The following is a 24362-nucleotide window of genomic DNA, read 5'->3' on the forward strand; positions in this document are numbered from 1 at the left end:
AAGTCTGAGGCAAGGTCCTTAGCTGGAAGTGGGGTGTGCTGGCATGGTAGACACGAGGAGTGAAGAGGTATAGTGGAATGGGCAGCGAAGGAGCCCACTAGGAACAAAGGATACTGAGATCAGGGTGCCCCTGCAGGAGTGCTAAACTTATCAAGGACAAGAGAAGCTGGATGATTGGGAGTACGGTGTAAACATCCATGGTGACTGAACATCTTGATTCTTTACCAAAAAAGGCAAAGTATTTTTTATTACAGGTACATAGGTAAATATATACTACCACAGGTGTTACAATATCAGTAAGTTTTTGAAAAACAGTATTTTTGCCAGAATCCAAACATAGACAATATTGTGGTATAGTAACGAAGAATCGTTAGCCTCCCTTCCTTGCCATCAGACAGTGGATCCCTGAGGGAGGGGACACATATTCTGGAATCTCCTGAGCCACAGCAGGAGTTCAGGTCATGCTTGCCGGTGAGCATGTAGCGATGTGCACACATGTTCTCCTTGTGCTCACCGAACACTTGTCTGAGTCTAGTCCAACGGAGATGGTTTTAGAAAGAATGACTTTAGAGTGACCTGAAAACTTTCCTCATGCTTCTACTGAAGACAGGTCAAAATTGACTCCAATCAGAAAAGTAATTTCAAGAAGAAATAAAAATAGTTACAAGAAAGAGCAGTTCTAAATCAGTGGAAGAGGCACAGATTTCTTTTAATTAAAAGATCTTGACACTTACTTTATTAATTCTCGTCCTTCAGAGCTAATAAAATATTCAACTAGCCACTGACAAGCATCAAAACTTTTGGAAAGTAATGCTTCAATAGTGGCAATCCATTCTTCAGTATCAACCCTTTAAAAAAGCATAGACAGACATGTAAGGAGTACAGCCCCAGTAAATGACCCCACAGAGTGTCACTGTGATTTAACCTGTTTCAGGGAGTTGGGGTAGAGGGTGAATGGATACCCAGTGACTGCAGATTAACAACATGGCTCCATGCACCTCAGCAGCCATGGATTGGCATTTTTTCTACTCCCTCCCACCCCCCACCCCCCCACCCCCCCCCCGCGCAAAAATGTGAAGAAACTTAAGTCTTAAGACTTTAGCTTTTATCTTCTGCATCTTCTTCAAACAACTTCAATTGGGAAAAATGACTGTGGCCTTTTGTTTTGCTTAATTTACATTTGTAAAATGTCCACTTTCAGAATAGGTTACTACAACATTTTTATATTTCATTGCTACAATCATTAATACCCTACTTTATGGAATAAAAACATTTGGGTAGACAAAGAAGCATAATGACTATACTGCCTGTGACCTCCTGTAACACTCCTTCTATTTCCTCATGCCCCAAAATGGTAATTACAAACAAGATGAAAATGCAAGTTTGCAATGCACAGACAGCTTGAACAAATTTCACAATAAAAGTAATGACATTTCCTTAGTTCTATGCCAGACATTAAAAGGAATATAGTATGTGTTCTTTTTCAATTAAATAATAACAAAAGGTATCATTTAATATATCTTTATCACACATAAAAATGAAGTTGAAAGCCATTCTATTTGTTCCTTCTCAAGTGTCTCTTGCCTGCAACATCTTTCCCCAAACCTCTGCATAGTTGGAAAAGTTCACCCGCAGAGGGGAGGACAGAACCGCGCTGCTCTAATTGTCCCTGTCTTCCTCACCTCGAGACTCTCCTTGTTCTGGGCACCTGGCTCCAGCCAGTGTGCAACTATTCTTCACCCTTCACCCAATAATGAAGCAAATTTTACCTGGAACCCACAATGTGTCAGGCACCTTCCAGGTGCTGAAGATAACCAATGGTGGATAACATCCAATCAAAATCTAGAGTGTCTCTGAATGTATTGCCCCACTACAATAAAAAACACTCCACGATCTCCCACTGAATGCAGTCCCAACTCCCCTCTGTGGTGCTCAGGACATACAATGTGGTCATCCAACCCCGCATCTGATCTCATTTCCAATGAGTTCCTTACATGTATGAGCAAAATACTAGTCATTCATGGTTCTTTGGTAAGTCTTGTCCAATACTCAGGTTTTCCCTTCACCGAGAATTATTCCCTTTGTTTCTCTACTTTCGCCTTCCAAAGTCCTCTGAGAATATCAATGTCTTTAACACCAACCCGATCCCCATATCCATCTGGATAGGATTTTGCCCAATTCCCAAAGATGTACGGCATTTATGCCTTGCTTTTTCTGCTTTATTCATCCTTCCTATGAGATTAGAAATCCCTTCAAGATAGGAAGGGATTAATCATGTCTTAAGCACTTGAATATACTGGGTGCCTTCACAATGCTTTGATTTATAAATTCAGTTTTAGTTAAATTCATCAGTACCTTTTGCTACAAAAGACTATCAAAACATCACCTCTTACCTGAGTTTTTTCTTTGTCCGTAGGTAAGTTTGAAAAAGGAACTGAATAGCAAGCTGTAAGCTCACCTTTGCCATGCAAGGATAATATGGATGCTTTAATTTAGTCTGAGGAGAGGGAGAAAAGAGATGGTATTTTACGTTGATGTTTTATAGATTATTACATATTATAAACTGAATAATGACACATAATAAAATTAAGGACTAAAAAGAAAATCTAGCCAGCTTATTATAGAAAGTGTTCCATTTAAATTTTTTAAAAGGTTAAGAAAAGACATCCTTTTCATTTCTTTTATGAAGCCCTCTCAAAATAGAGCCTTTAGACCACAGGATGGTAAGTAATCTGTCAACAGACTAAAAGTTTTTTCTGTTACTGGCAAATTATAATCACGATACTCAAGAAATAGAAGTACTTAGAAGTTCATCTTGAGTCAGAATGTCTGATGACAAATTAGGACAAATTAATCTCCACAAAGCCCAACATTCACCTCATGGCTATTCTTAGATTCTTTATAAAACTGAAGAGCATTTGAAAAAGCCAGCGTGTGGAAACCCGTACCTATTCACAATCTGCAGTACACATTCTGAGCACTGCCTGTACTTTAACATCACCCAGTAAGTGACAAGTTTGTGCAAATGTTCCAGGCATCTAATCTGAGTGCTAACAGCGCAGGGGGAGGATGAGTCACTGAACACTTGAGTTGACAGTTAACTATGCTCCTTTCTTAGTCCTCTACAAACAAGCCAACTAGTACTTACAGCATTCAATGATGCTAAAGACAAAACAAAACTGAAATAATCACTACTGTACACATCTCTATTCTTCATAAACTTGAGGTTTTCATCTCTCACCATCTACAAAAGAAAATTAGTAATTATTTTTAAGACACAAGGCAAAATATTCAGTACATGAAAGACATTTTTAATGGTACATTAGGCAAAAATGGTTTTATATTAGGTTAGAAGGATTCACAAGAACCCTTCTCTCGAACTTTGAAATTTTAAAAAAGGAGAGAGGAAAATCTTCCTTTCAAATATAAGAAGGTGAAAGGTGAATTATTATTCATCAAACCGAACTGTTTCGGGAAATTTAGGAAAACCACCATATGAAGGACGAGTGAATTCAAACTTGCTCTTTTGGGTTGAAGGATAAACAGAGCTTTCCCAAATACAACTAACTCCATGCTCTCCTTGTATTGGAGAGCTTAATTCTTTCTCTTGAAATAAAACACTCCAAACTTTTCTTAAATTCTCTGGTTCTGGCTATTCAGCTTTTAATTACTTAGTATATAAAGCCTGGAATGGGTAGTTGGACAATTCTGAATTTAAATCCTGGCTTTGTGATACTGGCAGGTCACTTCTCCTTTTCTGAGCTCAGTTTTTCCATCTTAAAAATGGGGATAAAACCCACTACTCCACGAGAACATTTTAAGAATTAAGGATTCATTTAAAGCATGAAGCACAGAGTAGATATTCAATGTCCTCACCGTCACATTAGTTTAAACCATAGGTATGAACCTTATTTTTCCTCTGTAGACAGTAAGTTAATCCAGCAGTGTGTCCATGCCCTCCCACTCATCCACCTGTGGCACCCACTAGTCACACGGCAGGCCAACAATAGTGCCAGCCACTTGGAGTCTGTGGCTACCTCTGTGATCTGGTATAAGAGACTCATGGGACAAGGCAGTTAGGATGAGGTACTCGAGGTCCGGCCACGTCCAGGAGGAGGCTGGCAGGAATATTTCTGGACCTATGAGGTGGATTTTGACTTTTATCTGAATTTTCTCCCTTTTGTATGGCTCTTACCTGGTATATTCGAGCAGGCATTTTCTCCACAAAGAGTCCTTTCTTCTCGCCTTTTTTAACCAGCTTGGTGAGAATAGAGAGCCGGTCATTGTTAGGCCTGTGGGGCCGGGGAGACGACTGAGGTGAAATCTCTGGTGAAGACGGTGCTGACCTATGGATGAAATAAGAAAATTGTCTGGTGTAAAGTGGCTGCTGGAGTAGTTACTACAACCTGGCACACTTATATAGACTTATATAAGGGTGCTAGACTTAATAGTAAACCGCATACTTTCTAGGTCCAATACAGGGAAATGCAAATTCATAGACAATAGGACCTTAAAAAACACAAGAACACTGACAGTGCTGGCAAAGTACTATACTTTGGACATAAAGTGTACTCAATATATGCTGAGATCAGAAAAAAACTGCAATTCTAGAATGAAATAATTTATATATAGGTTTCTAGACACAAAATAACCTCTTGCTAAGGAAATAATAAACAGGTAGCAATAAGAAAAGGGGTAAAGGGATTTACTTATTTTCTTTTTAGAATTTCCCTCTAGCCTATTTAACAAATTACCTTTAAATGCCAAAAAGTATACTCAAGATTACAATGACCACCTACTGAAATTGCACAGCAAATTATGTGGAAGAGAAACTCACAAAGAGAGATCCTCAGCTTCTTGCCGTACGACACTGACTCGACTTTTCTTTGGTAATACTGGGGAGTTTTGATCAGAGACCCTTTGGTAGAAGAGCATATAGGCATTCCAGTATCTTCGGCGGACGTCAGTATACGGGTTTGCTTTGTAACAAGACAGGAAGTCTTTGTAAATAAAAAAAGGTTTTCTTGTCTGGCAATTTAAAATAAAGGATCTATAAATCCAGCAAGTACTTACAGAAGTTAAATGCAAAGTGTAAGTAAAATCTGTCTTTTTACCAATAATACTGTTTAGAATTACTTGAAAGGTGGCACAGAGGAACAGGAAGGAAGTTGTATGATAATAGAATAAAGATGGCAAATGTTCCTGGGGAAGTCTAGATTTAATCAAAAGGCAAATAACATTTCAAAATAAGTTTTGTGGCGCAGTATGGGATTGTAACTGGCCTCACTTAACCATTTCTGCATAGAACAGCCAAATCTAGGTAAATTTTGGCAACGATATTATCTTTAACCATTAATGGGTACTATTATTAGACTCAGGACTATCATGGTATGGTATTAAAATCTAATATCGTGGATCTAATATAGGCAGAATTTTTTATTTTAATTTTAATTGAAGTATAGTTGACATATAATAGTAGTTTCAGGTGTACAATGGTGATTTAACAATTACGTACATTATGAAATGCTTCCCAGAATGTTACCATCTATCTGCATACAACTTAATTACAATATTACTGACTTTATTTCCTATGCTTAACTTTCCATCCCTGAGACTTATTTATTTTCTAACTGAAAGTCTCTACCTCTTAATTCCCTTCATCTATTTCCCCAGTTCCCCTTCATCCCAAACTTAGGTAGAAATTTTTAAATGCCCCTAGAATACTGCAAAATCAGATTCAGAAATGCTAAAGTCTCTATAAAATGTCTGTCCCTACCCCTCCAATTAGCAAATTCTGATTGGATTCTGTCATGTCCTTTTGCTCATACTCTTTCTTCTGGGCGGGGGCGTGGCTGGGGAAAGACTTGCCATACTGCAGAATATATATGGTTTTATTTTTATTTTTATTTTTTAAATATATATGGTTTTAAAACCCAGGTGCTAGAGATGTCTTCTCTAATTAATTGTGCTTCTATGTAAGTGAAAAGGAAATTTGAGAATTTTAGTGGACAAGTACTTCTGAAATGATTTTTAAGGTTGAAATTCTGTGTTCATTAGTTTCTCCCTGATACTCATTTCTTCCTCCTAACTTACTCCATCACCTGTTCCCTCAAGGCTGCTGAAAGAATTAATTTTATTTCTTTTAAAGATTTTATTTATTTACTCATGTGAGACAGAGAGAGAGGCAGAGACACAGACAGAGGGAGAAGCAGGCTCCATGCAGGGAGCCTGATGTGGGACTCCATCATCACGCCCTGAGCCGAAGGCAGATACTCAACCACTGAGCCACCAAGGCATCTCAAGGAATTAGTTTTAAAACATTTTGTAAGCAGCTCAAACATTTTCTCTCTGGCCAATAAGGTGTCTGGATCTATATAGCTAGAGCAGTGGTACGTAAAAATAAAAAGGTTACCTCTTTAGGTAAAGAATACTGATTCCAATTTGACAGAAAACTGCAAGTTAAAAAGTTTAAACCAATGGGAAATATCCATTTGTAAATACTTACTTTGATCATAAACTTTTGGTCTATATTCTCCTCCAAAGCATTCATACTCCAGGGTCTCATCATTTAGGTCAAATTCTTCTATGACTGTGTCATTAAACTTGTACCACTTTCCTTTTCCACAGCCCCTGAAGCCCAAAGAAACAGACATTATGATTAAAACTGACATGCCCCTCCCCAGCCTCTATCTCTATGTATTGTCACACATAAAGCAGATGTTTACTATTTGGAAATAAGAAAAAAACTTAAATTTCTAAAACAACTTTTCAAACTGAAGAGGTATATAATTATACTAAGTTTTAAAAATACAATATGAAATATGACCAAAGAGCAATGCAAAAATTTCTTTGCACTATGTTCGTATGGTAAGAGTAGGGCAGGGGGAGAACAGGAGAGGTAGTGGGAGTGTGAGAGGGACAGAGGAGGGCAAGGGGAGTGGAGGAGGGACAGAGGAGGGCAGGGGGGGAGAGTGGTGTGAGAACCTCTTACCGCCTGTCCTTAATGAAGGAATAGTAGTGACCTGCATGTGCCTGCCCACTGTGGACAATGACACCGACAAGTTCATAGTTTTCAGTGAGGGCAACTTTTTTTCGTGGGGATCCTCCCCCTCCCTGGTCCATACTTCGCCCGTTTTCACCAACTTCAGAAGATGAATCTTGGCGAGCCATTCCTGAAACTGTGTAAGGCTCCATGTTTAGCATCCAGGGAAACTATTTAAAAGCAAAAAAGACCAAATTAGTGTTGATGAGGCACATATATAGCAACGCCCCATGAAGTCAGATTCAAATAAGAGATATGTATTCCTAATTCCAGCTAGGACTGCCTCTCCACCATTACCAGGATGACTTCTACATAGGAGGGGTGTTTACATGTCTGCCTGTCTACTGGTGGCAGCTGCTTAAGACAAGGGGCTGTGTACTTCTCCAAATGCTGAGATGACAGTCTTTCACAGTGGAGGCCAAAGTTAAACATGTAAAAATAAACAGCAGAAAAGAAAGTGAGGTCATCATTTTAAGACATTTCAGGGGGAAAACATAAGTTACCCTTATCTGTTCATCATATTTAATGGAGCGTCCACTCTCCCAGTCAAATCCAAATCTCATTAGGTGAATTACCAAGACGCTAGGTAAAGACTTAATGCAGGTCCTTTTCACGGTTATTCTCTAAAGAAAAGCAAAACCCAATTATTTTCGTGGAGGAAATAAAACAGCAAAATCATACAAAGATCAGAGATTTCCATAGGCCTCTCCTGCCCATGCAAAAACAGGTAATGACGCAACTTAGCAACAATAGGAGCTTAACATTGCCCTTACATAAAACACAAATGAATAACAAATCAATTGTTTTCTAAAAAAGGGAAATGTGGTACCTTTTCTTTACACTTTTCACAGTAATATGCATTACTTCCTTCTAGAACTTCTCCTCTAACAAACTGATCCAAAGAAATTTCCAAGCTCTGACAAGAAGTAACTCCAAGATTGAGAGCCATGAAAGCTTCCTCACGCTCGTATCTGATTAGGAAAATCACAGGAAAAACAAACAGTAGAATTTAAAGATCTTGAAACTACCACAATACGAGAGTCTACACAGAACTACATTCTGAAATTCTGAAATTAACCAATGCTGTCCCTCATCCTTTTAAAATTACACTGCCAAATAAAAATGCCAATTTTTGTTAACTAGAAATGACTTAAAGTTATGAATTTCAGCAAAGAAATTTTAGATATAGAAACCAGAGAAACTTAATTCAATAAACATTTATAGGTCCACTGAAGAGAGAGATCTGCAAGTCTTACAACAATGCACGATTCATGACATGCTAGAAGTATTTAAAAAGGATGATCATGTACAGTCTACTGTAGCCAAATGGCAACTTCCATGTTTTCACCTTAGTACTGAATCCTTTTCCTACTGCAAAAATATTTCTTCCAAGTTTGATATCTGTATTAGGATAACTCTGAGAATACGTAATTTTGTTTGAAGATTTATGACTTCCAATGGAAATCCATGTGTTTACATATGAAACTTAAAGTACTCTTAAAGCTCTATAGGAAAGCTTCTTCTTCTTCTTTTTTTTTTTTTATATAGGAAAGCTTCTGCTTGCATCATGATTTACTTTATACTAAGTAGGGTAAAAAAAAATATTAAGCATGGTGATGCTCATGAATCTGAATATTCTAGAACTTGGCTGAAACCAAATATATCAATAAACTGTTATAGTAGCTTTTGGAATAAAAATACTATTAAAAAGATAATAGCTCAGATTTTTATCTACTGTCACTTTAGTCAAGTAAAATATGGATGAAAATTAATGAACAAAGTACTACCAATTAAGAGGAAAAAAAAAAAACTGAAGAGGGTCAGTTTTGATGTCAATGATATCTTCACTTACCTGTGAGGACAGTCTTTACAGATCTTCTGATCAGAATATATGCCCTGGAAAGTATTCTTAAAAATTTGGTCTCTCCCCATTTTCTGTTGGAATAAAATGTTAGAATTTTAGTTGATGCCCTGAGAATTTGCAGGTCACTTATATAGAATTTTATTTAGACCTAAGCTAAAGTGCAAATTTCAAGTTAACAGCTAAAATACACTGAGTCATGGTGATAGTTTAAGCTGGGATTGAATGGGAGGATTAGAACCCACTGGCTCCACTGGCAAAGGAAGAGGAGAAGAGGCCAATGGCAGCTGGTGACAAAAACAGCACTCAGTGATGATTCCGAATCCTTCTTCCCATGCGACAATGACCAGGTTAGAAGCAACTCTCCACAATCTTTTCTCCTTTCTTGTGGATAAAATGCTATGATCGTGAGTTTTCTGAACAAGGAAATAACTTGGACCTCCTAAGGAGAGGAGGGGCAGATAAGGATAGTGATGGGAGGTGCCCTGTAATTAGGAGGCAGCATCACTTAGGATCTGTCACATGTCATGCAAGGTAGGGGCAGGAAACTTTAGGTTGGTAAGCTAGCCTCTCTGGCAGTCAGACTGCCATGCACATGCACAGGCTGTCAGGTTCCCTGCCAGGGCAGCAGTCCTGAGGCCAAGCTACCTCAGTGCACCCACAGTAAGAGCATGAGATGCAGATGGTGAGTATGAAGCACAGGTTAGGAACTACAGACTCCCATCAAATGTTGGGTGAATTAAGAAGTCCATAATTGTAGTGATCTGTGTCTGTTTTGATGTTCAAACCCCACCAGAAGAAATGAATTATGGCCGTGGTATTAAAGATGACCAGATTCTGATTTGTCGGTTTCACAGTAATCCCAAATCCTGCCACACTCCACTCGTATTACAGTTTGAGGGAGTCCAGAGAGAAAGTGACATTTTCTTCTACCTTGAGATATTCGTCCATCTGATCAATAAGACTAGTGAAGAATTCATATGCATCTTGCTGTTCTCGCACATAAAGCTCTTTGTTCCACATCTTGAAAATCTATGCAATAAGAAATATATTGTTAAATGAAAAGTAGCAATTTCTGAATATAGAAGAACACAAATGTGAAAGAGCACTTAAATGCTTCTAAAAACCAGGGTCATTATTAGGGCAGTAGACATTTTTATTGAAATGAGACAAGCTTGAGTTCAGCTACCTATGCTTGTCCCTGGCCCCTGTGTAACCATCACAAGTCTGGGAGACCATACCAGGTGGGATCTGAGGCCACAGAACATAGAGTTTCTGTCTTAGAACTATCCGAACTACGAGGGAAAATACAAGGTACTCCCGTGAAACAGAGTAATGTTCTTTATTTAGAGCATTAGTGAAATTGGAATACTTTGAATAAATATTCTGAAGAGCTAAAATGAGAATCATGAGAAGTACTCAAAATCGTTAAGATCAGCAAATCCCTAGAAATTATAAATGACTATTCTTAATATTGTAATCATTTGAAATTGAACATCAATCTTAAGAAGAATGGGGTAGAGTCCATTCTTCTGTAGGTTCCTGGAAATGGGATTAGTCTAGAGTTAATAAAGACAGAAACAATTACCACTAGATCCAAATATCTGACGTCTTGAAATCTAAAGAGATATTGGGTGAAATACCTTCCAGAAGTTCTCAGGTACATAATACTGCAGCTTGCTTTCCATCAGATGCCCAAAGAGCGACTGCACCTGGTAGAACACGCTATCGTCTGGATTGTCCGTGTCATCATCCACTGAAAGTAACGACTAAACAGAAACAAGGTGTATTAGGCTAGAAAGAGTTCACTGCTTCACAGGCGACGTGGACATACGTATGTGTACTGGCCACATTGCTTTTCTGATGCTGTATATGTTTGGATGTGGCTACACTCTGAGTATGTTTAGCTTCAGTATTTCCTTTCGGTGGACTCATGAAGTCATTTCTTTGAGCTTCTATTTGATTATGAAAAACTGGAACTAGTAATCTCTCTGAGACAAACATGGCATGATACATATAGAGTATTTTGAAAACTACTGACTGCAATATAATGAGCTTGTAGTATATGCTCACCCTTAAACATGGGTTTGAACCATACAGGTCCATTTATCCATGGATTTTTGGGGGGGTACAGTACAGTACTATAAATGTATTTTCTCTTTTCTAGCTTACTTTATTGTAAGAATAGAGTACATCATACATATAACACATAAAATATGAGTTAACTTTGACTATCCAGTCAATAGTAGGCTATTAGTAGTTAAGTTTTAGGGCAGTCCAAAGTTACATGCCCATTTTTTACTGCACTGGGGGGTGAGCACTCCTAACTCCTGTGTTGTTCAAGAGTTAACTATTATAGAGCACTGATGACAGACCCTAAATTTTTCTAAAATACTAAAAACATTAGTAATTTTATGGAAATAGAATTTGAGAGTAAGTAACTTAGTTCAAAAATCTCAACTGGTCAAGTCTATCTGTCAAATATTCTTTCAGCAGATTTATAAAAGCACGTGACCATGAACATGTTGTCTACACCTATTTCAGAAGCTACTAAAGAATTCCTAGTTAGGTCTAGTTTTAGTAAATACCAAATGCAATATATGAATCTGGGACACTTTTCAGGCCATGCACACATTATCTCTCATACCAAACAGGAAGGAAGAAGAAAATCACCTCAGGGAGCCCAGGCTGCATATACAGCTGCTGGAAGACTGCATTCATGTAACACGTAGCACCGCCATTCCTCAGCCCCACAAACCCTGAACTGGACCTGCTATCCACAGGGGGAAGGTACTAGAAAAGAGAGGAGCAGAAACAGTAGAGAGTGAATTAGTGTATCTGCCACCAACAACCAACACATTTCCATCATGGCTCGCTGAGATGTCTGAGAGAGAAAAGAAATAAACTCACAGATTTATCCTTCTAGTAGGTTAGGAGTCATGCTAACAAAACCTACATTCTTATTAAAGTACCTCTGCAGATGCTAATACAAATAAAAAATATTACTATCTCAGTGTTCCTCTTCTATTCAAAGTACTTAATACATTGTGTTTTTATTTATTTATCCATTTAGTAGTCATGTATTCCGTCAACTGAATATCATTCAACAAATATTTTTTGTAATATTTTATTTATTTATTCATGACAGACCCAGAGAGAGAGAGAGAGAGAGAGAGAAGGGAGAGACAGAGACAGAGACACAGGCAGAGGGAGAAGCAGGCTCCATGCAGGGAGTCTGACGTGAGACTCGATCCTGGGTCTCCAGGATCACACCCCAGGCCAAGGTGGTGCTAAACCGCTGGGCCATGGGGGCTGCCCACATTCAACAAATATTTATTAAGAAGCTACAATGTGCTAAGCACTGAGCCAGGGATATAAGAGATACATGTGCTCTCTTATCTGAAGGAGCTCACAATCTAGTAGAGTACACAGACATCAATCAAGTAAATATATCTACTTACAAATTGAGGTAGTACCTGGCAAAAAAGAAATAGGGATCTATGAAGCGTTTACTATGAAGAATCCTGACCAGTCTGGAGGGTCAAGGAAGGCTTATATTCCTTCCCTTCCTTTTTAAGAAAGTAACATTCTTCCATTGAACAACTTTGAATAAGCATACAATGAAATTAATAGGTAATTACTCTTGCATTGTACTTAAAGATGTGTTGTACTAATGTAGATCCTATTACAATACTTCTCTGGTTAGAAATAATCTAGAAAAGACATCTTGGATGAAATTGAACACTTCACTTCTCCAAGTGGAAAAGTATACTGAAATGACACATTTTGAAGTGCTATTTCGGCAGAATCTTGGTTCTAATGCCATACTCAGAATCATCTTATCTGCCTATATCAAGGACCTGTGTCCATGTAACAACCAACCGTCTAAAACCTATAGGTCCTTTGGACCTTAAGGAATTGCTAAGTATGACATACTTTCCACTAACATTTGACATACACACAGAGCAGGGTGATTTCTAAGATCTAAACTGTAATTGATTTGTAGCCCAAAGCACAGATGTGCTTCTCTTGCAGATCCCTAAACTGTTGCATGGCTCCAGAGCCTTGTCCCATATATATCCTTCTCTGCTGGAAGGAAATCACCTTCCCACCTTGCCTCAGTTGGCTTGCGAGATGGTAGAGTTTTGCTTTGTTTTTTTTTTTTTTTTTTTTTTTTAAAGATTTATTTATTTACTTGGGCAGGGGAGCGTTTGCACACAAGTGGGGAGGTGGAGGAAAAGGCAAAGAAAAGCATCCTTCCCACTAATCGGGGAATCTGACTCAGGGCTCAATCTCACAACCCTGAGAGATCGTGACCTGAGCTAACATCAAGAGTCAGTGGCTTAACAAACTGAGCCACCTGGGTGCCCAAAGCTCTATTTTCAATTTCATCTTTTTTCTGACAGGCTTTCTGTCTTACCACCATCTGATGGTAAAGTGCCCTGTTGGTTGAGCATTCAGGACATGACCTGTATCTTGTAATTTATCACATTATGTTGAAATTATCTGCCTACGGGTCCATCTCTTCCATTATACACTGACTTTCTTGAGGGCTAGAATCCTATCTTCATTTTTGACCTCCAAAAGCCTAAGACATCTATTAGTGCCTGGTAAACTCAGTAAATCTTAGCTGGATTTAACTGAATGTAGACTGTGCTGTGACAGAGCCAACGTCTGAGTCTGTATTTCCAGTGCCCGGCACTGTGTCACCCAGTTACTCAAAAAACAGGCTAAAATGCTACTTCTTACTGAGAGTAATTATCAACTGACTTGAAATTGTCCCCTTTTTAATTAATAAAAAGGTTACCATTGAGGAATATAGTATTACTACAGTAATAAAGTAATTTAGTAGTTTATAGTTGATTAAAGTATATGAACAAAATAAGCAAACAAATACTGACTTTCTTTGTGATTAGGATAATGCAATCATAGGCTTTAGAACTGTATGTTTAATTGATTATTCCAAAAAAATCTATGTGCACTGGGGTTTAGAAAACTTACATCAAACTCCTTGGTTAGAGCAGGGTCGGGTTGATGATGCATAGACAGCAGTTCTTTTGTGATAATTTGCAGATTTGAAGGTGAGCTATCAGCCAACATCACCAGGACTTCATAGGCTGCCAATCGGCTATTCACTGTACTACACCTAAAAAACAAAAGATGCAAGTCAATTCCAACAGTGAATAATCTACTTAAATTGTTCATTAAGCTAAATCAACATTTGAAATGAAAGCATTAGAGCTGCAATTCCTCAAACATGGTTAATCAGGTCTGAAGGCAGAGCTCTAGGAATCGAGGGCGGGGAGTGTTTACTTAAAGGAAGAGGCCAGGAATACAGGAGGGAGAGTTATGGTTGAGAGCTAAATATCTTCTTGGCCTGGTAAAGGAGCAAAATCTCTCACTTAGGACTCCAGAGTATTTTTATCTAAGGGTTGGATCAGCAAAAAATGGATGGAGTCTGAAAATCAAAGTAGGTAAGCAAGAAAGATTTTTGTAAATATCACCCTGAAATTCAAGTATCTAAATGGCAGAAAATGCAAGCTATGCAAATCAGAATAAATGCCTATAAGCATTTTATATGTGCCTGGAGATAAAAAATTCTTCAAGGACCCAAATCAACTTCATTTTGCTGAGAAAATGGAGACAGAAAGATGTGGTTTGCCAAATTAATTTATTTAAAATGACAATAAAAGGTAACCAAGCATTCTTCAGGAAACCAAAGGCTTCTGATATTGCTCATCTTTAGTAGAAATCATTTTGGGGATGGACAGTAATTTCTGTCACCTATGCCAACCTTGCCATTACTGAGATCACAGGTTAGGAAGGATACACAGAAAAGAGGACATCCAACCCCTGAGAGAAACATGTATGGAGTGCAGTGTGGGAGATGTGTTCATGGGAAGGGTGGGGAGCGGGGGGCTGTGGGGCTAGCTCTTAGACCAGCATTGCAGCACACCCTGAGGACAATGGCCAGGACCTGGCATTGTCCTTTGCTTATATGGATTTCCGGGTTGCAAAGGACAGGTAAAGAACGAACAGAGGTACCATAGACACAGGCTCAACATTAAGAAGTTCTTTTGTTAGTGTTAATAAGAATAAACATTATTTGTGAAAATACTTCTGTGTATCGTGAATCTCTGTCTGGCTTTAGGGTTTAGGTGGGAAAGGGCTGGGAGTTATTGTGATAAAATGAACATCACTCAGTACGTAGGGGAGGGATGAAACAAAATGCCGCCTTTTCTTATTAGGGCACTGTGTATGATTTAAAAAAAATTCCTCTACTTCTAAAACTAATAATTAACTGAATTTAAATTAAAAAATTAATGAAAAAAAAGCAAAGAAAGAAAGAAAGAAACAAAAAACTACTGAAGATTTCTCTGTTCACTGAAAACTGAAATACTCCTGTATTTCTATTACTGCTTTAATAGAAGATTCCCATGGAGCTAGCACCAGATCTTCTAGAACAAGACTGGGGCAGGAGGAGGATGGGAGTCACAGCCTGAGACACACTGCAAGAGTTCTAATGAAAGTTTATTACCTGAAAACAGATTTTGCTAATAAGAAATATCTATACGGAGAAATAGTCATACATGATAAGATATAGCTTAAGGGTTCATGAAATATTGCTTGTTAAGCCTTGCCCATTCTTATAACCACTGAAATTATATGGGAATTTTTTTCACTGGTTAAATACCAAATCCCAAATTCCTTCAGGATTATTCAATAAATTCTGGTTTTCCTAAGAACAAAGTAAGTTGGATTCAGAGCAGGCAAGGATGGCAGCATGAAGTGGCCTCCTCCTATTTCCAGAAGCACCCAAGTAGGGTCATCATTACAAAAAGATCTTTCAAATGTCTACCCATAAAAACGAATACAATATTTGATTCTAAAATTACCACTATAGTAAATCACTAGTAGTTTTAATTATCAGGACACAGGTGATACGCAGCAAATCACAAAGTTCATGCACTAAAGCACCTATACGTCCCTTCTAGAAGAAACTCTCAAGATTCTGAGCCTATTTACTTTCACTTTGGATGGAATTCTTACAATCTCAGTTTCTCCTGGAATTTGTTACCAGCCAAGTTAACCACATAATGTGTTACTTATCCTTCCAATCTCATAAGAATGGTACCAGCATACTGGCTCAGCACTTACTATGTGCCAGGCAGGCTTTATCCTCAGCCCCTTTACATGCATTTATTTATATAGTGGATAATACCTTAGAACTACACACACTCACAAGATGGACGACAAACTCCAAGTTAAGAAAATCTTTTTGGACTAAAGTTTCAAATTAGAATTTTTACCAAAACTGAACACAACGTGCATTTTCCATACTTTGGATGAAAGTCCTGTTGACTGATGGCGGCACTGCCAGCTGGAGAATGACTATTTAAAATAATTCTAGAAGCTCGGAAAAGGAAGTCATCTAACAATGGTTTAATGAGTGATGAACCTGGAATAGAGCATAATATTCATGTTGAGGATGAATACATTTTCATTCAAAGATCCTGTTTTTGTACTTTTATATCAGAGCAGCAAAGGCACCCAAGGCCACCCAATGGCAGGGCATTCAATTTAATGGTTATTTTTTGAGCACTTAGTATGTGGCAAAGCTCTGTGGGGCAAAGGGGTGTGGATGGGAGGGAGAGTCAGGGAACAGGGAATAAAGATGTACAAGTGAGGGCACCTTCCTTTATGAGCAGAGAGTGGAGTGAAAGAACCCATGCTTTCACTTAGGAAACACAAATGTCAAGACCACCACAAGGCAGAACGGTTTGAGTGAACAATTAATTCTTACTCTGGGCATTTGGGGGTGGGGGGTGGGCACAGAGGGTTTCTCAAACTTTTTAAAATCTTGCCTTCTTTGGGTAAAATGATGTGCCCTTCTCACCCTGGTTTAGAATCACTCTTTTCTATGTATCCCCAGTAGCCAAGAAGATTTTTATAGAGCTTAGTTTGTGTGATAAAAGTGATAATTAATGTTTTGACTTGTTTTCTGAATATAGCTTATAATACTGAATATGCCCTTCCAAGTTATATGTGTACCCCAGGACACTCATGTACCCCACTATGCAGGGGGTGGTGGGTGGGGGCTACCTCCAAGATGAGAATTACCCTTAAAAGAAGTAAAACATACAATAAATAATATTTTATAAAATACAAAATAGCAAAAAAGAGAAAACCCTACTTTGAATTAATTTTTACTTGCTATTAAGAAGTTATGTGATCCAACTGCTTTTAATATTATAAAGTTCCTTCATGATTTAATAACACAGGTAAAATACACCACAAGTTTGTTAGCCACTAAAATTCCAGACTATTTCCTATTACCTGAAGTGTCAATTTTCTATGGAACACGGAGCACCTATCCTATTTTCCTAATTACATACAATACTATGGCAATAGTTAAGATCTTGAGATATTCTATCACATGGTAAGATGAAGCAATAATTACCAAGCATTTCCTTTTCTGCCCCACAGAGTGAAAGGAGAGTCTTAATGAGCCGTAAGTGTCCTGCCAATAAGATGTTGTCTGCTTCACTGGTCTCACATTCAGCAGTGCGATTAGGTTCAAAGTTATCCAGCCAGGTAATCTCATCCTCAAGCATAGTAGCTGGGCTGATTCTTAACTGCTCCATTTCTGAAGCTAAGAAGGAAAAAACAATCCATTTCAAAGAAAGAAGGATTTTCTTTCATGGATTCCAAATCCTGAATTAGAGCAGGCAAAGTCATATCCCAACCCTCCATTTTGTAGATCTGAGAAAGTTGTCATTAACAATTGGGGTGAAGCTGCTGCGCCAAGGACTACGACAGTGCATGGGTACTCACTCCTTCCTCACTGTCTTAGTCCTAAATGAAGTATGTTGTGAGGGCCCTTCTGTGCAGGTCATGAAGGGGAAGCTCCTGGTCTCAGGGTGAGAGTGGGAGGTGGGGGGAAAGTGTCAGCAGGTATCTCCTGGGAGCACATCCTTCTAGAGAAGGGAAGGATGGAGGGTACGAGGAGAGCCAAGGCTCTAGTGGTATCAGCTAGGCCAAAGAAGTCCTGCAAAGGAGGAGGAGGTCCATAGCACAGCAGCAGAGCACAGTGTTTCCAGACAGTGCACCAAACCCCAGAGAACCACTCTGCTCTGTTTTAATGAGTTCTCTTACTTTCCCCTCTCAACAAGGAGTAAAGCAAGATTCCATCTTGGAAGATGGGGAGAAGAGGAAGTATGGCACTATAGTCATAAGTGGTAAAGTCCCACAGCATGAGGCGAAAAGGGCTACGTCATGGTAAGAATGGGACTGGCGCTGGACATGAACCCATTTACTCACTGTGGGTCATTGTTTTCTTATTTATAAAACGAGGCTGACACCTACACTGCAGGGTGCTGGGTATGAAGTGCATAGGCACTGGCATATACCAAATACCTGCCAAATGGTAAATACTGCTTGTTTCCAGACATATTCCCACACTACCCTCAACATCCCAATAAAGGATCCTGGATCACTCATTGATCAGTGACACAGGAAGGCCTATATGAATAACTTGTTCATGACTTCTTAAGTTCTATGTGTGGAGCCAACTCATGGTTCCAGGCCTTGAGAAGCAGAACAGAGCAACCTCTCCAATTTCAAGCCAGAGAGTATACCTTCCTGGCTGGCTGCTTGCCCAGCTTTCACCAGAAGCTTGGCTGAACAACGTGGTACTCGGCTAGACTATTAGATGGCCATGTCATCCATCCATCTGGTCTAGATGACAAACGTGCACTCTAACTACATGATCTCAGGCTCCACAGCCACTGTTTCACTGCACTGCTCAGAGCGCTGTGTCTCCCACCTTCAAAAAACACTTGGGACACGGAGGAAGGCATCTGCCTTAGAGACCTCTGCTGAGGTTTACTAGTCATTACGTCCTCCCATTTCCATGACACAAAAACCTCTGCACGAGGTTTTTCCCGATTTACCTGGAAGCAAAAAAATCTGTTTCTTTTGCAAAACCATTCAGTTTTCTTCTAGGGTACTGAAAACCACTAATATATAGTTTCTTGTTTACCTCTGTTTCCAGCAACCTCACAACAAAATTCTGATTGTGTGGAGCTTTAAAGCCCACATACATGCAAGAATTTCTTTCTAACCTCTGGGTATTGACATTCTTTTCCAATTAGTATTTCCATGAATACTTTTGTCCATCCTGATTTTTATGGATTTTCTATAAGCTGAAGCATATCTTTTATGTAGAGAGTGGGCAATAAATAAACTCTTGATGTGAACACCTAAAATTTACACAGAGCATCCCAACATACATATGCATTATATGAGAGTAAATGCAGATAATAAAAATCTGAATGCTCTAACACCAAAATTTCTAACAATATTTCAATCATTTAACACTAAATAACTTACTTCTTTTATTTTTTTTTTTTTTAAGATTTTTTAAATTTATTCATGAGAGACACAGAGCAAGAGAGAGAGAGAGAGGCAGAGACACAGGCAGAGGGAGAAGCAGGCCCCATGCAGAGAGCCCGATGTGGGACTCGATCCCGGGTCTCCAGGATCACACCCTGGGCTGTAGGCGGCACTAAACTGCTGCGCCACCAGGGCTGCCCAACTTACTTCTTTTATTATAACATACCTCAACAGTGATTGACTTTTTCCTTCAATATAGACCTTTAAAATGGTCAGAATTCACTATACTAGACAGAAATTTTCTTCCCAGTAGTTCTGTATCAGTGTAATTAAAACATAGGTCCTTTGGCAATTTTTAAGATCAACAAATCTTCTCAACACATTAATGGTTGGGTATATGCCAGAAGAGAGAACTGGTATATGAGTTTACCTGCTGTTTTCAAGAAAATAAAATTCAACTTCAAACAGTAATTATAATCTCATTTATATTGAAGACATATTAAGTCAGATTTAGAAATGTCCATTTAGCTTTCTTTTCTACTCTTTTCTCTCCCCTCCCCCTACACAAACCAAACTTAGACATTTACTTACTTGTCAGATCATCTAATAATTGGCACCTTAGATCAAAATACTCCATACACTGAGATAATAGTCTAAAAAACAGATAACATTTCAAGTTATTAAAAAAGGTCAATTCTATTTATTTATTTATTTGTTTATTTAAAGATTTTATTTATTCACAACAGAGAGAGAGAGAAAGAGAGTGAGAGACACACACACACGCAGAGACACAGGCAGAGGGAGAAGCAGGCTCCATGCAGGGAGCCTGATGTGGGACTCCACCCCGGGTCTCCAGGATTAGGCCCTGGGCCGAAGGAGGCACTAAACCGTTGAGCCACTGGGGCTGCCCAATAAAGGTCAATTTTAAAAGAAAAAGCATTTTCCTTGTGAGAACAGGCTCAGAAAATAGTTGAATTTTCCTAAGCATAAAAAAATCTTTTACATTAATTCAACTTCAGTATCTTAGCAAAAAGCACACTAATGAATTTGCTAATACAGATATACTACAGAAATAATAGTGCAGAGAGGAAACTTAATAAATCTCCCATTTGTAATCATGTACGGACTGACTGCACACATCATGCACTGACTATACTCATTCATTCAAATACCAACTGATATTTATGAAGCACCTACTATATACCTGGAACTATTTTAGAGAACAGTTGACAAAGAACAAAAAAGGCAGACAACAAATTAAAAAAATACATGTTAACTGGTGATACTAAGAAAAATAAAGTGGAGTCAAAGAAGAAAGAGAAAGGTAAATTGTTTCATCCAAGATGACCAGAGAAACTTTTCTGCAATTACAGTAGTGAAGAACACAAGCTTTAAAGTCAAGGGACCTTGGTTTTAATCCTGGCTCCACTACTTACAGTTGGATGTCTAGGGCCAATTTCTTTGGTTTTTAATTTCTAAAATGTTTGTTAGAGTGTTAGAAATAAACACACATGTGCATCCATAGAAGGCTCAAGAATAACACAATGAGAAGAATGGATAATGAACCAAGAATTATGACTGTTAAGGAGATAATAAAACTGTCAAACTCATTTGTCCTTTGTGAGGATTGAATGATAAATATATGCAATGAATTTAGCATGCTGTATGGCACCAAGTTGTCAAAACCATTCAGTGGGAGAAAAAGATGCTGGGACAACTGGATTACCCACATGGAAAAGAATGAGGCTGGACCCTTACTTTCTGCCATATATAAAACTTAACTTGGATGGATTAAACACATAAATGTAAGAGTGAAAACTATAAAAACTTTAAAAGAAAACATAAGGAAAACTTCATGAGACTGCATTTGGTGATGATTTCTTAGATATGATGCCAAAAACACAGGCAACAGAAGAAAGAACAGATAAAGGAAATATTTTTCAGTATTAATTACAAATGAAACCCTGATAGATGCAACGACATGGATGAACCTGGAAAGAGCAGAACAAAGGGAGGGGGAATAAAGGAGTTACTGTTTAGTGGGTAAAGGGTTTCCGTTTGAGATGAAAAAGAAATGGGTAGTGGGGACTGTTGTCCAACAATATGTATTGTGTATGTGTACTTAATGGCATTGGTCTATAGACTTAAAATTGAGTAAAATGATTAATTTTATTTATATTTTGTTGCAGTAAAAAAAATTCTAGCAAATCTAAAAATAAAATAAAAAAAAACAAAAACAAAAAACCTTACATCTGTTCTTGAACTATCTCTTCATGTCCTTTGCCCATTTTTCAATTTGGTTGTTGGGTCATTTGTTTAGTGATTTCTAATAGCTTCTTATATATATTATCAAAATGAGTTTCTTGTCTGTCACATGTTACAAATCTATTCAGCAGTTTGTGAACTGACTTTTGACTTTATGGTATTTTTTTCCACCTAGAATATTTTAATTTTTATGGAGTCGAATATATCAGTCTTTCATTTCATGACTTAATGGGTACAGAGTTTCAGTTTAGGATGATGAGAAAGCTCAAGAGGTGGATGGTGACCACAGTTGCATGATAATGAGAATATACTTAATGCCTTTGAACTTACGCTTAAACAGACCAAGCCTGGATACAAACTTGGGGGTCAGGATACTTATCCAAACTTAGGGGGGATTGGAGTAGCTCTAGTATTTCTTCCCTTCCAGAGCTCTAATTTGTAAAGCGTGTACACAAGGAAAGTAGATACTGATTTCATCTCAGTGGTACCTTATAAGCACTATGATAAGGGTTCTCTGGTAAAGCTAAGCTGAAGTCAGTGGAGGTTGCTGTGGGATCTCCGGCCCTCCATCCTGGGCCTAGACCAAAGCAGCCTTGCCCGCAGGCTAGCCCACAGATGTACAGCACAGTGGGCAGAATGGACTCACCCAAGCCATTCTATCAGCCTGGACCACAGATTCCCTCCATGCCCAGGCGCGTGTAAAACCAAGGGAGAAAGCTAGACGGACACCCAAGCTACATCTAGATATGGAGTCAGGAGGTATGCCGACTCTAAGAGCATACCTGCTCTCACTGAATCACTCTGAGAGTGATATACGCAAGAACCTGACAGGCATGATCTTCATAAAGTGATAGGGCTCCAATAGTTTCAGCCTCTCACCAAGCAGGTGAGCCCCTCTTTCCCTTGGGGGTGGTGGACCAGGTCCGGCAGAGGTGGGAGATGGAAGTGATTCAAGGGGAAGGAAGCCTGGTATTGTCTCCTCTAACTCCCCTGTCCTGAAAGGGGATAGTAAAAATTGCAATGCCTTCTTTCAGGATACAAATATTCTAAGAGGAAAGGAGAAATTCTTCTGTCATCTCAATAATGAACATGGGTTTCAGGGTAACAACAGGCAAAGCATCATTCTCTTTTTGTATAACGTGAGCTTTTTCATCTTGATTACGTACCTCTGATTGACTCCTCTCATAATACTAGTTGGGGACCAGAGAGGTAGCTGAGCTGTGAGGATCACCCCGAGGAGAAACTGGTTTGGCTTCTGTACGTCTGGGTGAGCTGAAGTATCTGTCTGACTCAGAGTATACAGCTGGTCACAGGCAGCACGGCGAATCTGAAATTACATCATCAGTGGCCAACAACACAGGTCAACTGACACTTAGAGACTGCTTGAAAAGTGATCTTCCTCCCAAGTCCATACTCTGAGGGATATTCTAAGGTTGTGAACATCTTAATCACTGATAGTAACGTTTACACTGAACAGATTGGGGCTGATTAAAAACAAACATGGTCTGAGCACTGATTTCCCAAATTATTCTCTTCTCTTACTCAACAGTTTTATAATTTACTATACATGAATATAAGAAAAAACTCTCCAAGTATTTGAGAGTTAATTTTCAAGGTCATAGAAGAAAATGAGAATTATAAAATCTAGTGGGTAATTTGTGGCTTCGTTGGTCTTCCCTGATTTTGACCAGCATGTTGACACTGAAAGCCAGCTGTGGATGCTCAACATTGGCTGTAACATTTTATTTGTTATAAACAAATACAAATTAATCTTAGCACTAATCTCTGAACTTCCAGTGGAATATGGAATAGAAGGGAGGGCAGAGCGTCTGAATGGTCACCTTGCTTCCAGAGTGGTCTACGCCCCCTTTGTAGGACTTCCTGAGAGGACCAGGTGCCAGGCCTTCCGGCCTACACATGCAGTGTCACAGGTATGCAGAGGGCCCCGGACAGAAGAGGACCGGGGGCGGTGTGTGCGTGTGTGTGTGTGCGTGTGTGTGTGTCTTATGTAACGTAAACAATTCTTACCTCAGCACTTGGCGATCCGAGCAGAATATCAATAATAAAATCAGCAACACAGGGCAAGTTATAGAAAGATGCTGATGATAAGAATAGGGAGAATTAGGGGGAGGAGGAGGGAACTAAGTTAGGAAATGCATTTTCAAAATTTCAAAAATTCTGAATACTTTTTTAACCTTAGCTACAGCAGAATTTCATCTCTTCTTCTACCTGGACTTCATCTCTTCTTCTACCTGGACTTCATCTCTTCTTCTACCTGGACTTGAATTCAGTACTTTCTACAACTGCCTCCACATCTCTGAATTTCCCCCACAAGAGCCAAAGATGCCTGAGAGCGAGGCCATGGCTTGGCCATTTCTGTGTCTCCACATTTCAGCCTCATGCATACCAGTTACAGGGCAAGTATGTCCTGACTTGATAAACTATCAATACTCTACAATGAAATTACAAATGATAAAAAAAGCTTGAAACAAAACTGTCTTTTTTTTTCATCCTGACTTGAAAATACCTCTAAAACTAAACAATTACAGGAAAATTGAACTATGAGTATGGCATTTGTTCAAAAGCATTTCATAATGACTTGTACTTCTTATATGTCTTCAAAAGCACTCTTGCTCAAAGTAAACACTTTTGACTACAACATTACTATTCTACAAACGTCTAACTTTTTCTAGATTTACCTTGATTATAAGTACGAATGTTATACTAAACACGTAATAGTCATTAATTCTATATAACAAGTGGTCTGAATCAGTAATAACAAGGAAGAGCAGGGCTTCT

General features: G+C 38.7%; 1 protein-coding gene across 4 annotated transcripts in view; it reads right to left on the minus strand.

Annotated features, from left to right (window-relative positions):
- The window catches only part of USP24 (ubiquitin specific peptidase 24), a 135262-nt gene that overhangs the window by 24951 nt on the left and 85949 nt on the right, over nt 1-24362 (minus strand). For all 4 annotated transcript variants that reach the window (XM_077891909.1, XM_077891910.1, XM_077891908.1 and 1 more), the window contains 19 exons: nt 23592-23662; nt 22730-22890; nt 19890-19951; nt 17365-17556; nt 16245-16362; nt 13905-14049; nt 11577-11696; nt 10547-10672; nt 9837-9935; nt 8895-8977; nt 7872-8013; nt 7546-7665; nt 6992-7212; nt 6506-6630; nt 4838-4979; nt 4196-4346; nt 3149-3244; nt 2394-2497; nt 735-848 (listed from right to left, as the gene is read on the minus strand). In XM_077891909.1, coding sequence (XP_077748035.1) covers nt 735-848; nt 2394-2497; nt 3149-3244; nt 4196-4346; nt 4838-4979; nt 6506-6630; nt 6992-7212; nt 7546-7665; nt 7872-8013; nt 8895-8977; nt 9837-9935; nt 10547-10672; nt 11577-11696; nt 13905-14049; nt 16245-16362; nt 17365-17556; nt 19890-19951; nt 22730-22890; nt 23592-23662 — 2392 coding nt within the window. The remainder of the gene's footprint in view (nt 1-734; nt 849-2393; nt 2498-3148; nt 3245-4195; nt 4347-4837; nt 4980-6505; nt 6631-6991; nt 7213-7545; nt 7666-7871; nt 8014-8894; nt 8978-9836; nt 9936-10546; nt 10673-11576; nt 11697-13904; nt 14050-16244; nt 16363-17364; nt 17557-19889; nt 19952-22729; nt 22891-23591; nt 23663-24362) is intronic.

Source organism: Canis aureus, chromosome 3 (assembly GCF_053574225.1).
Source record: "Canis aureus isolate CA01 chromosome 3, VMU_Caureus_v.1.0, whole genome shotgun sequence".
NCBI classification, from domain to species: domain Eukaryota; kingdom Metazoa; phylum Chordata; class Mammalia; order Carnivora; family Canidae; genus Canis; species Canis aureus.